The following is a 17,726-nucleotide window of genomic DNA, read 5'->3' on the forward strand; positions in this document are numbered from 1 at the left end:
TAGATAGATAGATAGATAGATAGATAGATAGATAGATAGATAGATAGATAGATAGATAGATAGATAGATAGATAGATAGATAGATAGATAGATAGATGGTTAGTTAGTCAGTACTTTCAAAATATTTTCATTTTATCATATTTCAAAGAATTTAATATTTAATAAATTGTTTGTTCGAGCCCTCTTTTTAAAAATGTCTATGTGTTTTCGTTAAACAAAACTTAATTCATTTACAAACCCTCATATAAAGAATAAATTAAACAAATAATTTTTAATAATATTCATATAATGGTAAAAGTAAAATTAATTTCTTAAGATGTTTATGTACAATATAAAAGACAAAAGGTCTTAACAAAGACTATATCTTTGACATTGGTCATTTAAAATAACATCCGGCGGAAATAAAGAAAAACAAACTGTCTTTGTATGAGTGTAACTAAACTAACAGCAAAGATTTGCACACTAACTAAATAGAAAAATGTAAAACAACTTGTCAACAACAGATATGTTGATAAAAACAAACTGTAGAAAATAAATTTTCTAACATTCTATCTAAGCTATAACTCTGGCAACTACTACTACATACTTTGATATCAACAAAACCAGCCAACAGTAACGCTCCAACAACTGCCAGCAACATCATAAAAACAAACAATTAGACCATAAAACAACAACATAGACCACTACCGAAAGATCTAACAACAAGAACATCAAAAGCTTAAATAGAAAACTACTCAAACAAAAATGTTTATGAAACCACTGTCGTTTAACTATTGGCTAAATTCTAATTTAAAGCCTAAACTCCTTACAATGACCCTGCTGCTAAAGACAAGTTTAAAACAAAACAATTATTTAAATATTTATCTCAATAAAATTGTCTACTGTCTACGTTTGTCATTGTTCGCTGTGTATGCCTTGATGTGGTTAGGTCTTTTCGATAGCGCCACCAAATTTACCGAAGCAGCTCCTCATATACGTTTAACACAACGCAACAATCATGCCAACATTTCAGAGCTATTGGATAATCTTTTACGTGGTTATGACAACAGCATACGACCGGGTTTTGGAGGTGAGTGTACATCAACTTTTCAAAAGGGAAAATTAAATTAAGTACTTGTATTAAATACTATTTAAAAAGTAAATATTTGGTTAAAGTAAAGCAAGGTGTTTGTTTGCTTGTTGCCTTTAATCAGTGTAACACTCTCCTGTAATAGCAAATCAAATCAATTTAGTTAAATGTTTATTTAATGTTAAGAAAATTACAAGAAAAACCTAGAGGTTTGCAAGTAAATAAAACTTAACATCGTCTAGGCGTATACATAATATTTTTAGCTAAGAGATAAATAAATATCAAGTATACGCCTTGTAAGCAAATAAAGCTTAACATAGGATTTGCCTGATATACAAGGCGTACGAATAATATTTTCACAAAAAAGTAAATAAATATTAAGTATACGTTTTTGTTAAAAATAATTAACAGGTATGGAAAATTTAGTCTATATTCTAGTCTATAGTTTGGTTTATAGCAAACTCTATAGTCTAGTCTATAGTATAGTATATGGCCTACTCTATAGCCTAGTCCACAGTTTAGTCCATAGCCTAGTCTATAGACTAGACTATAAACTAGACTATAGACTATAGACCAGTCTATTCTATAGTCTAGTCTGTAGTCTAGTCTACAGTCTAGTCTATAGTCTAGTCTATAGTCTAGTCTATAGTCTAGTCTACAGTCTAGTCTATAGTCTAGTCTATAGTCTAGTCTATAGTCTAGTCAATAGTCTAGTCTATAGTCTAGTCTAGTCTATAGTCTAGTCTATAGTCTTGTCTATAGTCTAGTCTATAGTCTAGTCTATAGTCTAGTCTATAGTCTAGTCTATAGTCTAGTCTATAGTCTAGTCTATAGTCTAGTCTATAGTCTAGTCTATAGTCTAGTCTATAGTCTAGTCTATAGTCTAGTCTATAGTCTAGTCTATAGTCTAGCCTATAGTCTAGTCTATAGTCTAGTCTATAGTCTAATCTATAGTTTAGTCTAGTTAGTTTTTTTTCAAAATTTACACAGTTTTGTCAAAAACTTTCAATTTTAGCCAAAAATTTCATGTTTACTACTATTTCAAAAAAAGTACTTTTTTTACTACTTTTTTATAAAATCATAATATTTTCAAAATGATCAAAGTTATAATATTTTTTTTAATAGCTTATATGACTAAAAAACTAACTTTTTTCTACAGTTTTAGAAAAGTACTTTTCTACTATTATTTTAAAAATAGTTCAAAATTTTTGTTATTATGTTGTAAAGTGTTTAGTTCTGTTAAAAATTGTATACTTAGTCATTTTCAGAGAAATTACTTTTTACTTCTTTTTAAAAAAATAGTACTTTTTTAACAAATTCTTAAAATTTGAGATTTTTATGCTAAATTAGTTAAAATTCAGAAAAAAACAGTTAAATTCTGTGGAAAAAAGTACTTTTTGGTAGTAATTGATTACTACTTTTTTTAAGTTGCTTTAATTATTTATAATATTTTTAAAGGAAACTTAGTTTTCGCCATAAATATTTTAAATTAAGAATCCTATATAAGCTTTAGTTATTATTAAGAGCTATTTTTTTTAATAACTTTTACTTTTAATCCGTAATAATTGTTTATAAATTATTGAAAATTTTTTCCTTAACTTTATTGTCATATTTTTTTTTTACTTTAGAAATCTTTTTGCTTTCATTTATGCAAAATTTACACTTTTTAATGACTTTGCAATAAACTGCAAGTACAAGTATTGAGCTTTAAGTATAATGTATAAATTTTGCCTTGACTAATACATTAGCAAACAAATCTTTGTCAGAATATGTGTGTGTTCTCTTTATGAATATATGTTAATATAATCTATATCCTATGCAAACATATAGACACACAAATAAAAATGAATAAAATAGCGCTAAACGGAAATGTTAAGTTGATGTTATTAACTTAACTGTAGGTGGGGGACTCACTTTCCATCACTCCCTATATCAATAGGCTGAAAGGAAATGTAGGTCTATGACTGGTAATCAAGTGTTTAGCAAAGATTCATTTGTTAGGTTTTCTGTGTGAATGGAGGGAATAATGGAATGCAATGAATATAAGGCGGATATAGATAATAGTAATGCCTTCACCACTTTGGCTTTATATTCAATTTATGAAATTAGTCTTCTTTTTTTGGAAATAAGTACTTTTTTTCCAGATAAGCAGCAAGAAAGTTTTTTTTATGGATAATTAACAAAAGTGCTCTAATAGATGAAAACATGCACTAATCTAATTGAAATCAAGTTTTAAAACAAATTTTAAAATAAATAGTACTTTTTTCAGAAAAGTACCAAGAAAGTACTTTTGTGAAGAGTACCAAGAAAGTACTTTTGTGAAGAGTACCAAAACTGTTTTAATCAAGCTGAAACATGCAAAACTATTGTAAAATCAGTTTTAAATGTAAATTTTCAAAAAAGAACTTTTTCCACAAAGATTCCAAAAAAGTACGTTTTCTTTAGATAGGTACCAAAAAAGTATTTTGTTAAAATTTTGACAAAACTTTTAATAATTTTTTGTTAAAAACAAGTTTCAAAGCTAGTTTTGAAATAAAAACTTTTTTTCCAAAAAAGTACTAAAAAAAAGTACTTTTTGAAAATTCAAAAACAATTTAAATTCTTTGTGAAAAGTAACAAAAAATTAAACTTATTTTATTTCTTTAAGTAAAAGTTTAAATAATAATCAAATTTTGCAATTTTAAAAATAGTAGTAGAAATACTACTTTTTTTAATTTTAGAAATTTTATACTTTTCAGCGGTATTTAATAGTTTTTCAGTTAGTCTTTTAGAAAAAAACAAAAAAATTATAAAAAATTGTTAAATAGTAGTAAAATGTCTACTACTTTTTTAGTAAAAGGTAACCAAAATTACTATAATTTTATTTATTGTTGACACTATGTAGTAATTGTTAATAATATATTACAAAAATACTTACATTTTTCAATTTTAAAAATAGTAGTAGAAATACTACTTTTTTAAAAAGTTACAAATTTGTAAGTTTTTAAGCTGAATACAAATTTTTATCAGTTATTTTTAAATAATATTATATGAAAATTTGTAAAAAAGTAGTAGATTTTGGATTTTCTTTTGAAAAGTAGTAAATTTTTTACTCCTTTTTTAATAAAAAGTTATAAAAATTAACAAAAATTACTTAAATTTTATTTCTTTTGGTTGCTTTATAGAAAATTTTATGAAACATTTAAAAAATAATTTAATTTAACAGTTTTAAAAATAGTAGTAGAAATACTACTTTTTTAAAAATGTTACAAATTTGTAAGTTTTTAAGAGGAATATAATTGCTTATTTTTTCGTCTTTGAAAAAAAAATTATTTTATGAAAATTTGTTAAAAAGTAGTAGATTTTATACTACTTTTTCAATAAAAAGTATTAAAAGTTACAAAAAATACTGCAATTTTACTTTTTTTGTTCTATTTGTAGTTAAAGTTTATTTAATAATTTCAAATATTGGTTTTAAAATAGTAGTAAAAATACTACTTTTTTAAAAAATGTTAGAAATTTGAGTTTTTTCAGCGGAATATAATTTCCCTTCAGTTAGTTAGTTGAAATACATAACATATTATATAAATTTATTAAAAGGTAGTAGATTTTCTACTACTATTTAAGCCAAAAGTAGTAAAAATCTTAAAAATGTTGTTGCTTAATATAAAACATGCATTAAAGTTTAAAAAAATATTGTTATTTTTTAGTTTAAAAATAGTAGTAGAAATACTACTATTTTTCTAAAAAGCAAAAAAATAGCTTTATAATTTACCTTAAATTTAAAATAACATACGTATTGCCTGCATTAAAATAAATCATACGTTACCTTAGTTTTTCTTTTAAAAAGCCCCCTAAAAATATGCTACAAATATTAAATTAGAAATTAGAATCTCTTTAGTTACTTATAGAAAAGTATAATTTTAATGAGTTTATCAAGAATCACATGAAGAGGATGTTATTAACATTTAAACAAATTTATAAATTAACATTGAACATGATACTTGATTTATTGATTTATTTATCATAAAAGAATACTTACGTACATGAATGTTTAATTAATCTTATATTTTTTTCTAATTTAAGGACCACCTGCTACCGTAGAGGTAGATATAATGGTGCGCAGTATGGGACCCATATCGGAAGTTGATATGGTAAGATTTACCCATTCAATATTTAGCAAATTATTTCACAATTATTCACCCACTTCTTAAATTTCCCCTTTACTTTTTAAACTTTAGACTTATTCCATGGATTGTTATTTTCGTCAATCATGGGTAGATAAACGTTTGGCTTTTAAGGGTGCCCAAGATACATTGGCATTAAGTGTTTCAATGTTGGCACGTATTTGGAAACCCGATACATATTTCTACAATGGCAAACAAAGTTATTTGCATACGATAACAACACCAAATAAATTTGTAAGAATCTATCAGAATGGTAGGGTGCTGTATTCGAGTAGGTAAGTGTGATACAATGCAAATATAAAGGAAGAAGTACTTTTTCAAAGGAAATTAAAATCTCTAAAATTAAAAAAAAAACAAAAATTCTAAAAGTTTTTACGAAAATTTTGTAAATTAATTAATTTTTCTTTTTTTGCAAAAAGTACTTATTTAAAAAAATACTAAAAAAGTACTTTTTTTGAAAAACAACTCGCTAATCAAAAATTTGCTAAAATTTGAATATATTTTTGTTAACTAAATAAGTTTTAACCAAAAAAGTACTTTTTTGAAAAAGTATTAAAAAAGTATCAAAAAAGTACTCGCTAATCTAAAATTTGATAAAATTTTAATATATTTTTGTTAACTAAATAAGTTTTAACCAAAAAAGTACTTTTTTTGAAAAAATATCAAAAAAGTACTTTTTGAAAAGGAATTCCTTAAAATAACGTATTGTACTAAAATATACAATATTTTTATTAAAAATTTAACTTTTAAACAAATTTTAACAAAAAGTACCTTTTTCTACAAAAGTACCAAATGATATTTTTGGGAAAAAATTGTACTAAAAGTTAATTTAAATATCACACAATTTTTAAGGAATATTATTGTTGTTAACTACGTTTTTAAAGCAAAAATTATGTTAAAGTAAAGTAGGAAATTTTCTACTACTTTTTTGAAAAAAGTACTCAGTTTGATAAATTTTTAAATGGTAACAAAAGTTTGCAAAACATGTTAGTTTGTTAGTTAGTTAGTTAGTTGGTTAGTTAGTTAGTTAGTTAATTAGTTAGTTAGTTAGTTAGTTAGTTAGTTAGTTAGTTAGTTAGTTAGTTAGTTAGTTAGTTAGTTAGTTAGTTAGTTAGTTAGTTAGTTAGTTAGTTAGTTAGTTAGTTAGTCAGTTAGTTAGTTAGTTAGTAAGTTATTTAGTTATTTAGTTATTTAGTTATTTAGTTATTTAGTTATTTAGTTATTTAGTTATTTAGTTATTTAGTTATTTAGTTATTTAGTTATATAGTTATTTAGTTATTTAATTATTTAGTTATTTAGTTATTTAGTTAGTTATTTAGTTATTTAGATATTTAGATATTTAGATATTTAGTTATTTAGTTTTTTAGTTTTTTATTTATTTAATTATTTAGTTAATTAGTTATTTAGTTATTTACTTATTTAGTTATTTAGTTATTTAATTATTTAGTTATTTAGTTAGTTAGTTAGTAGCATTTTTAAAAATATTAGCAGAAATACTCCTTTTTTAAAACATTTTATGAAAATCTACTACTTTTTATTGAAAAGTAAAAAATTAAGTAAGTTTCTTTATGTTTCCTTTTCAGACTCACCATTAAAGCTGGCTGTCCCATGAATTTGGAAGATTTTCCCATGGACATACAAAAATGTCCTTTAAAATTTGGCTCCTGTAAGTTTATACATTTTTTTCGATTATACTACATTTTCCAAAATTTAGTTGTTAATTTTGATATAAGCAATTTAAACATATTTTCATATTTGCCTGCAAAAAAAATTCAAAAAAAAAATTTAAACATTTCCTTTAACAAATGGTAAACACATGTGTAAAGCTATATATAAAAGTGTGAGTGTGTGATGTACATCTATATAACTGTTCAATGTTGTAATATTTGATGTTTAACAATCAAGACATCAAAAATCATTAAAATGACTGAACACCAAGTTAAAAACCAAAATAAACAGACCCACACACACCCCGATTAAAACATAAAAATATAAACACCCCAAGCCACCCACTAGTCTCACTAGACTTCACTCCCTTTACCCTTAGTACCCAATCATTGTTAAAGGAAATTGCCAATAATACACGCAATAAAGCCAACACACACACTCGCATACAATTGCTCAAATATTTTGTACATTTGCTAGATTCATTTTTGTATAGTATTAAGTAATGATTTTTTCCCCTTTTTCCTTTTTCTGTACATTTATTGTAGTTGTGTAGTCAACATGTCTATAAAAAATGTATGACAATAAATGTTAAAAGTAAAATGTATGTGTGTGTGTAAAGAAGAATTCTGTGTGTTTGATAATTTTTTTAAAATATTTATGTCAATATGAGTCAATAACATTTATGATGTACAAATCGGTTTTTTAATATTATTCACCAACCCCTCCCCAATACCTAGGAGAATTTTGTTGTAGTGAGCAAATATTGTTGTGTGTGTGTGCACAATTTTTAAATGAAACCCATTAAGGTAGAGGACAAATGAAGAAATGACGTTTAGCATCAAAATATTTTTAACTAACTAACTAACTAAGCAACCAACTTACAAGCTAACTAACTAACCAACCAACCAACCAACCAACTAACTAACTAACTAACTAACTAACTAACTAACTAACTAACTAACTAAATAACTAACTAACTTACTAATCTATCTATCTATCTATCTATCTATCTATCTATCTATCTATCTATCTATCTATCTATCTATCTATCTATCTATCTATCTATCTATCTATCTATCTATCTATCTATCTATCTATCTATCTATCTGTCTATCTATCTATCTATCTATCTATCTATCTATCTATCTATCTATCTATCTATCTATCTATCTATCTATCTATCTATCTATCGCTTTCAAAATTTATTAAAATTTGACTTAAATTTTATATTTCCCTGAGGTATATACTACTTTAAATCCTCTCTTTACCAATTTTCCTTAAGATATGCAATACTTTCTGCATTATCTATTAAAACAACTTTTGGCCATTTGGTTTGATTTAATCTGCTTTTAAAACTGTGCAACAATTGTTAGTTCCATACAAAATTAATAAATCTACTGAAATTACTGTTTACAATTTTTCCTCCAGCCTTAAAGTATAACATAATTTTTAATAAACAAACTAAAATTGACCTTTTCAAATGAATTTTTTAGTTTTATTTTGCTATTAATAAAAAAATTTAAAATTCTTTTAGCATGACATCAGGGCTTATCTCCTAATAGTTTACTTTAAGCCTTAAATATAATAAAAAACGACTAAATGGCTGAATAACTTTATGGTGAAATAGAGAAAAAAAACCGACAGCAAATGCTTAAGGAATGTACAAGTTTTTCATCTTAAAACCAAACAATTATTTGTTATTCAACAGTTATAACTAGCTAGTGATGATAACAAAAGCTTAAATAGGCACTTAATCTTATAGTTGCTTTCCCTTCCCATCCTTTTTCCCTGCCTTATACAAGCAACCAGGCAACGTTGTCCTTTTTTTAATATGAAAATATAATAGTTTGAATGTGTTGATGCTGATGCGGCTGCTGTTGGAGGTGGAGGTTTGAATATGATTATGAGAACCTTGTGTTTGTATCCTTGTTGGAAACCGTAGCATTCACTTACGATTGCCTGTGATTTTGAGGTTGTTGGGGTGATATACATATAAAAAAATGAATATTAGTTTTACATGTTTAAAATTATTTAAGCATGCATGCTTGATTTCATGGTTTATTTCCAGCTAAAGATTTTGTTCTTCTTCTTGTGCTATGCTTTCCAAAAGAACAATAGATAATGAGTTTATATTATGAAATAATACTGAATTAGTTTGGTCTGTCTTTTTTTTAAGTATTTTCTTTCCAAAATTCTAAACATTTATTTTGTTAAGACTAAAAATAGGTCATGATTAGTTTCGAAAGACAATGAATTGTTTTATTTGCTGAAAAGCCCCTTAAAGTAGGCAATGATTTTGTTAATGACTAAGACGTGCTCTATAATAGAATAGTTTAAAAATAACATGCTTAGACTTGAAGAAAAAAATTGATACAAAATGTTCTTTTATATTAAAAAAAGGCCATTATCAAGTGTTTATGAAAAAATGTTGCATACTTTAAGGAGCTGAAATTAAAAGGATTTTTCAAAGTAAACTATTTAAAGCAATTAAAAAGTAAAATTATAATTTCATTTAGCTAAAACAATTTTCATTAACATTCGACCTTAAATTATGCAACAAAAAGTTTATGTTTTCTTAAATATGTTGCCTACTTTTAGGCAATATTTCCACTTTATCTCTTTTACAAAAATTTGTTAGTTTATCAAAGAAAAAGTCTTATTTTCAATCACAATTTACTCAAACCAATTCATTTTTCTTTAATTTTTAACTTCCCCGCTAAAAATTTTCAAATCCCCAGAAATTTTACAAAATGCCCAGTTAAAACAATTTTAGTTTTAAAGGTCATGTTAGTTAAAAAAATCTTATTGTTTAAAAAATAAGCAAACCTTTCTTCAAATTTCTTTAATTATACGACTTCCCCGCTATAAATTTCAAATTCCGCAGCAATTTTCCAAAATCCCCATTTTTTAATTTTTTTTATTTTTACATTATTTTAACTCTAAAAATTGTATTTTAAAGAAAATTAACAAAGTTTCATAAATTTCTTTTTGTTTTACAACTTCCCCGGCTAAAATTTTTAATTCCTAAGAAATTTTCCAAAAACCCCTAATTAAAAAATTTTGACTTCTTAGTCAATTTTTAGTTAAAATTCATATTTTATGAAAATAAATACTATTTCCCTAAAATTTCATTTGTTTTTCAACTTCCCCGACTAAAATTTTAAATTCCCAAGAAATTTTCCAAAATTTCCAAATTGAAATTTTTTTGAATTTTTATATAAATTTAATTAAAAAACTTGTATTTTATTTTAAACTATAGCAAATTGTGCTTCATTTTGTTTAATTTTTGTCTTCTCGGTCAAAATTTTAAATTCCCAAAAAAAATTTTCAAAATCCCCAATAGAAACATTTTGACTTTTTAGTACATTTTAAATTAAACTTCATATTTTTAGAAAAATAAACATTATTTCCCTTGAATTTCTTTTGTTTTTCAACTTCCCCGACTAAAATTTGAAATTCCCAAGAAATTTTCCAAAAATCCCCAAATTGAGAATTTTTTGAATTTTTATATAAATTTAATAAAAAAAAACTTGTATTTTATTTTAAAATATAGCAAATTGTGCTTCATTTTATTTAATTTTTGTCTTCCCGGTCAAAATTTGAAATTCCCAAAAAAATTCAAAATCCCCAATTAAAAAATTTTGACTTTTTAAGTAATTTTAAGTTAAAAATCATATTTTTTGAAAAATAAAAATTTTTTCCCTTAAATTTCTTTTGTTTTAGAACTGCCCTGGCTTTAAATTTAGTTTTTGTCTTCCTGGTCAAAATTTTATATTCCCTGTCAATTCCCAAGAAATTTTCAAAAATTTCCCCAATTGAAAAATTTTTAATTTTTTAAACATTTTATCTGTGTAAATAGCATTTTAAAGAAATTTAGCAATGTTATTAAATTTTTTTTGTTTGTTTTTACAATTTCCCCGCCTTTTTGATTTTCCTGGTCAAAATTTCAAAATTCCCAAAAAAATTTTCAAAATCCCCAATTTTAAATTTTTGGAGTTTTTAGTTAATTTAAAGTACAAAATGGGCAGTTTTTATTAAAAAATTCAAACCGACTTACTTCCACACAAATAATTTATAGTTTTCTGACAAAAATTTAAAAACTTTTTTAAATTCTTGATTAAATAAACAATTGAAAGGTTTTGTGTTAATTGTTGTTTAACAAAATTTTAATAAATAAAGTTATTTTTTATTATTTAATAAAAAAGTGTTTTGTTTACTTTGGGATGTCTACAAAAAAAAAACCGCCAAGTAAAACAAACAATATGTAGAAAAAAATTGTCAGCAAATTTTGTAAACTTCATGAATTTTGTAATATTTGGTTTTCAATCTATAAAAAACCATTAAAGCTAAAAGTGGTTGTTCTATTTTTTGCAATTTTTTTTCCGAGATTTCTTTTTTTTTCTGTTTTTGTTTATTATTTAACAATATTTCCCTTTAACGTTTTATTACTTTATGTATGCATGCCTGTATGTATGTGTGTATTTGTGTGTTTAAATGTTTTTTTCTATTTGTTTATTCTACTTTGTTAGTTGGTTATACCACTGCTGATGTTATCTATCGCTGGAATAAAGAACGACCAGCTGTGGCCATAGCTGAGGATATGAAATTGTCACAATTTGATTTGGTCGATTGTCCGGCTGGTAATATAACGGATGTTGTTTACAAAGCAGCCGCACCCAATTACCAAAATGTCATTGATGAAAACAACTATAAGCGTAGACAACAACAATTACAACAACAGCAGCAGCAGCAACATCAACAACAGCATCAACATTCTCCACAACAGCCATACCAACAACATCAGCAGCAACAGCCTCAACAGCATCAACAGGATGCTATAAAAAATAGTAAAATTTTAACAACATTTGCTGGACCAGCAGCAAAAAATCAACATGTACGCGGTACTGGTATACAACTGGATAAGACAGTTGCTTTTGATAAGCATGGTCAGAGTATACGTTTGGAATCGTCACAGACTTGTAAGTTGTAAAAAAAAACGTAAATTTATTTAGTTACTCCTTTAAATATGCTTTTAAAACTATTATTTACAAGAAAATGTTGCCTACTTTCTGTACAACCAATAATACCTATTAACCGCCTTAAAGCACAAGTACCGCCTGCATACAAGTTTAAAATTTACTAAAACTAGTGTAAACCAACTAAAACAATTTCAATTATTTGAATTGCACAATATGCAATGCATAACAAATACCCAATATTAATCCATTATGAACCCAAATAACAACAGTAATAAAAACCCAAAACTAAGCTTTTTACAGCCACAATCAATATTTTCTAACTATTTCCCACATTTTTGTACTTTGCCGGTAAAAATTTTTAAATTCCTAAACAAATTTTCAAAAATCCCCCAAAGTAATCTTTGAAAAACTTTTAACTTTTAACTTTTAAAAAAGTATTTTATTAATTAAAACAAGATTGGCCGCATTATTTTTACACTTTCCCCGCTTAAATAACAAATTCCCAAATTTTTCTTTAAAATCCCATGAAGGTTTTTTTTGTATTTTGCTTTAATTTGTTTACAAAAGTTCGTTACAAAATCAATAGTTTAATTGTAAATTGCATAATTTTCTTATTTTTACACTTCCCCGGCAAAAAATTTAAATTCCTAAATATATTTCAAAAATCCCCACAATATTTTTTTTTATTTTTTCTGAATTTTTTTTTACAGAAAATTTTTTAAAAATTATTTATTTAATTAAATAAATTATTAAATTCAATTGATCGCATTATTTTTACACTTCCCCGGCTTTAATTTTAAATTCCCATTTTTTTTCAAATCCCCCGAAGGTTATTTTTTGTATTTTCTTTACAGTTTTCACCAAAATTTTTTTATAAAAGCCATAGTTTAATGGCAAACAGCTTAGTTTTTATGATTTTACATTCCCCGGAAAAAATTTTAAATCCCCAAATTTTGTTTTTATATTTTTTAACCTTTTTCTGAAAATTTGTTTAAAAAGTAATTTTTTGCATTACTTTCCCCGACATAAATTTCAAGTTCCCCAGTTATTATTTTTAAACTTTTCTCACTTACCCACTTAATACAATGAATTCCCAAATATTTGGAAATAATCCCAAATTTAAAAAAGGAAAATAATAAAAAAAATTATTAAAAAATCTTATTTTTTATATGTAATTTATTAATTTAATAGTTTTTACACTTCCCCGGTTTAATTTTTAAATTCCCAAACATTTTTCTAAAATCTCCAAATTTCCCATTTTTATGAAAAAGTTTTTAAATTATTGATATTTGATTAGAAATACATTTCCTTAATCATTTTTATGTTTTCCTGGGTAAAAATTTTGAATTCCCAAACATTCTTCAAAAATCACCAAAATTTCCCATTTTTTAAAGAAAAATCATGAAATTATTAAAATTTGATTAGGACTACATTTCCATAACCATTTTTATGTTTTCCCAGGCAAAAATTTTGAATTCCCAAATATATTTCAAAAATTTCCCATTTTTTAAAGAAAAATCATGAAATTATTAAAATTTGATTAGGAATACATTTCCATAACCATTTTTATGTTTCCCCAGGCAAAAATTTTAAATTCCCAAATATATTTCAAAAATACCCAAAATTCTAGTTTTGAAGAAAATTACATTAAATTATTGAAATTTTATTAGAAATAAGTTCATGTTTATGTTTCCCCAGCCAAACATTTTAAATTCCCAAATATTTTTCAAAAATCCCCAAAAATTCCTCATTTTAAGAAAAACTTTTTAAATTATTGAAATTTGATTAGAAATACGTTTCATTCATCATGTTTATGTTTCCCCAGGCAAAAATTTTTAATTCCCAAACAAATTTCTAAAATCCCCAAAATTCCCTTTTTGAGACATTTATTATCAAAATCACCATTTTATCAGCTAAATTATTAAAGAATTATGTTCTGTTCATGTCAAGCACGTAATTTTTAACTTATTTAACGGTTCATTGTATAAATGAAACATTTTCTTTAAATATTTTACACACACATTATTACTTGTGTCATTTACATAGCAATTTAAAGGTAATTGAGTAAAAAATAAGAAAAAAAAGAAAAAATATTATATTTTGTTGTTGTTGTTGCCATTTTTGTTGCATTACCAATAATTATGATTTTTCATATCAATTAAGGTCATTTAAATTGTACGTAGATATGTATGAATGCCTTTTTGTAACTGTCTCGTGTATTCGTTTTACACTGAATAACAATGATGGTAGAGGGTTGGTTGGGTGGTAGGCAAATGGTTTTCCAAGATGTGCCATCTATAAATATAACTTTAGTGGGTCTTACAACGATGATAAATTGGATTTGTACATTTTGTGTGGCTTATAAAGCTGTAAACTAAAATCAATTTTCTTAATTAGACAAATTGAACACATTACGGAAACCCCATCATCTTATTACACTCAATTTGAGGTAACTCATGTTAAAAGTTATAATTTAAAGGATTGTTGTAATATTACAAATTACAAGAAATTATTAAAAGAAATATGGAAAACTTTAAGAAAACTCTTAAGGAATTCTTTAAATTTGTCGCTTAAACCAGTAAAAAAAACTTGAATTTTTTTAAGCAAATTGTTTTTTTTAGTATTTCATAGTATTTCTGAACTTCCCCCGCAAAAAAATTAAATTCCCAAAAAAATTTTCAAAATCCCCAATTTTTTTTTTTAAATTGAGTAAATCTGCTTTTTTGTAGCATTAAAAAGTTTTCCCAACTAAATTACATCAATTTAACACATTTTTTATGTTCCCCCTGCAAAAATTTTAAATTCCCAAAAATATTAAAAAAATCCCCACATTTTTTGAAATTGATAAAAACTGCTTTCTTGTAGTATTTACAAGTTTTCCCAACTAAATTACATCAATTTAGCACATTTCTAATGTTCCCCCTGCAAAAATTTTAAATTCCCAAAAATATTTAAAAAATCCCCACTTGTTTTGAAATTGATAAAAACTGTTTTCTTGTAGTATTAACAAGTTCTCCCAACTAAATTACATTAATTTAACACATTTTTTATGTTTCCCCTGCAAAAATTTTAAATTCCCCAAAAAATTTTAAAAATCCCCACTTTTTAAAAATTACTTAAAAATTATATTTTGTCTCAAAATTTTATACTTTCTCAGTAGAAATTAATTATTTCTGTGGTTCCCCGGCAAAAATTTTGTATTCCCTAGAAAAATTCCCAAATCCCCATAAAATTTTTTTTATTTTTTAACATAATTTTGTTATAAAAGACCAAATTTATATCGTAAATCCCTAAAATCGTAATACGTTTGTTATTTTTACTTCCCCGGCTAAAATTTGAAATTCCCAAATTTATTTTAAAAATCCCCACATCAAAAATAAACATTAAATATGCTTTCTTTAAGCATAAATAAGTTTTCCCCATTGAAAATATTTTATAATTACAAATTTTTAAGTTTTCCCGTTAAAAATTTCAAATTCCTAAATCAATTTCAAAAATCCCCACTTTTCAAAAAAATCATTAAAAATGCTTTCTTTAAGAGAAAATAAGGTTTCTCCAGTATAAATATTTCATTAATACAATTTTTTAAGTTTCCCCGTTAAAAATTTTAAATTCCCAAATTTATTTTAAAAATCCCCACTTTTAAAAAAAAGCATTAAAAATGATTTCTTTAAGAGAAAATAAGGTTTCCCCAGTATAAATATTTCATTAAGACAAATTTTAAAGTCTCCCCGTTAAAATTTTCAAATTCCCATATAATTTTGTTAAAATCCCCACTTTTATTTTCTCTATTAAAATTTTGGGAATTTTTTATTTTGTTTTCTTTAAATTACAAAAAAAAATCTCTCAAAATATCGTTTTAACTTTTTAGCCGAATACTCCATGTTGATGGTCAACTTCCATTTGCAACGTCACATGGGCAACTTTTTGATACAAGTCTATGGGCCCTGTTGTCTTCTAGTGGTCTTATCATGGGTTTCTTTCTGGTTGAATCGTGAGGCTACTGCTGATCGTGTTTCTCTGGGCATAACTACCGTTTTGACTATGACTTTTTTGGGTCTGGAGGCCCGCACCGATCTACCCAAGGTGCCCTATCCTACAGCGTTGGATTTTTTTGTTTTTCTCTCTTTTGCCTTTATCTTTGCCACCATTTTACAATTTGCCGTGGTGCATTATTTTACCAAATATGGATCGGGCGAATGCTATTTTATTATCGAAGAAATGGAATCGGATACGGAATCAGAAATGCTAGAAAGTCAAACGGGTAATAGAAGTGATATGGAATCGGAATTTGCTACAAGTACAGAATCGAAAATCTATGAAGTTATTCCCTTGTCCATGTGTTCCATCAATATACCGCAACGTCGGGAATCGTCGAGAAGAAAAGGTAGACGCTCACAGGAGCGTAAGTTTAAAGGTGGTTGGAGTTTTTGGCGTAATCTGGCGGATTGTTTAAATTGGCCCTGTTGGAAGAGTAATCAGAATGGAAGGCATAAAGCTCGATTTGATGTTTCCGAAGATGAAGATGATGAGGAGCAGCACTTGAGATCAAATGAAGGTAGAAGTGGATATAAAAGCTTTTAAAAAATGTAAACAATTTTCTTGTTACAGATTCCACACCGCGTAAACTATCGGGACGTCGTCGTATGTCCTATTATCGTCGTGAAGAACTAGAGGCTCGTCGCAAGGGCAAACGTACGCCCCAATATAATTCGGTCTCAAAAATAGATCGTGCCTCGCGCATTGTTTTCCCCATTTTGTTCTTTGTCATTAATGTTTTCTATTGGTATGGTTATCTATCGCGCAGTTCACGCATTTTGGCCCATAGTAATACGACCACCTGATGTTATCTTTTAGCAATTTAGGTGTTTTTATTAAAGAAATCTGGGCAAATTTACAATTATAAAAGGCAGATGGGTTTTTGAGAGAGGAAAAATCAGGAACAGGATTATGGGATCAAAGCTCTTTAACTTATTCACTTTATGCTGCTACTGCTAAACATATGATTTCTTTAAACTAAATTGCTAATTTAACGAAATACAACTACAATCACACAATCATCAACAGTTCAAATTTATGTTTAAAAAAAACTTTCGGAATAAGCTTTTAAAGTTGATCAACTCATAAAGCTACATATTTAAAAATTAAGTTAAAAAACATTATTTAAGTTAAAGCTTTTGCAATATTTCAATTATTTCCTTTAGAAAATTAATTTTCTTTTAAGCTTAATATAGAAAAGCTCTAACACAAACATAATATAGCTTAAAAAGCTTTTAAAACAAATTAAGCTTTCAAATTTTCATAAATAAACGGAAAAGCAATTATTAGTTAAATTTTAATTTAAATTTGAAAAAAAAGCTTTTCAAAAAAATATCTAAAAGCTTAACATAAAAGAAAAGCTTTGAAAATGTAGAAAGCTTTTAGGTGGAAAATGTTGTTCAAAAATTAATTTAAAAAAATATTTTTTGAATTGAAATTAAATTAAAAAAAGCTTTAACAGAAGTTTAGGTTTGCTTAAAAGCTTTTTGATCGAAAAACTATAATAAAATACCTGGGGAAAGCTTTTGAGTGCAATATAAGTTATTAATGTTAAAATAATTAGTTAAAATAAATATTTCTTGAATTTAAGTTAAATGAAGAAAAGCTTTTGTAAAAGCTTATGTAAGCTTAAAAGCTTTTGCATAAAAAACTAAGTAAATTGCTTAAAAGTTAATTTTTAATAAAAAAATAATTCAAAATTCAAATTTTTAATTTAAAATAAAAAGCTATATAAAAAACTTTTGCAAAAATTAAGGAAAATTAAATGATAATTTATAAATAAAGTTAATTTTAAATAAAAATTAA

The 17,726-nt window shown here is 25.5% G+C and overlaps 1 protein-coding gene across 1 annotated transcript; it reads left to right on the top strand.

The window, feature by feature from the left end:
- Window positions 1-319: 319 nt before the first annotated feature.
- Window positions 320-17,165, top strand: LOC111681229 (gamma-aminobutyric acid receptor alpha-like). The gene is made up of 7 exons (XM_023442970.2): window positions 320-1,069; window positions 5,135-5,202; window positions 5,290-5,510; window positions 6,819-6,901; window positions 11,433-11,882; window positions 15,754-16,440; window positions 16,494-17,165. Exons 1-7 carry the CDS (start codon window positions 745-747, stop codon window positions 16,724-16,726), a joined length of 2,067 nt encoding a protein of 688 aa, XP_023298738.2. The 5' UTR covers window positions 320-744; the 3' UTR covers window positions 16,727-17,165.
- The last annotated feature ends 561 nt before the right edge of the window (window positions 17,166-17,726 follow it).

This window comes from Lucilia cuprina, chromosome 5 (genome assembly GCF_022045245.1).
Source record: "Lucilia cuprina isolate Lc7/37 chromosome 5, ASM2204524v1, whole genome shotgun sequence".
Taxonomy (NCBI): Eukaryota; Metazoa; Arthropoda; class Insecta; order Diptera; family Calliphoridae; genus Lucilia; species Lucilia cuprina.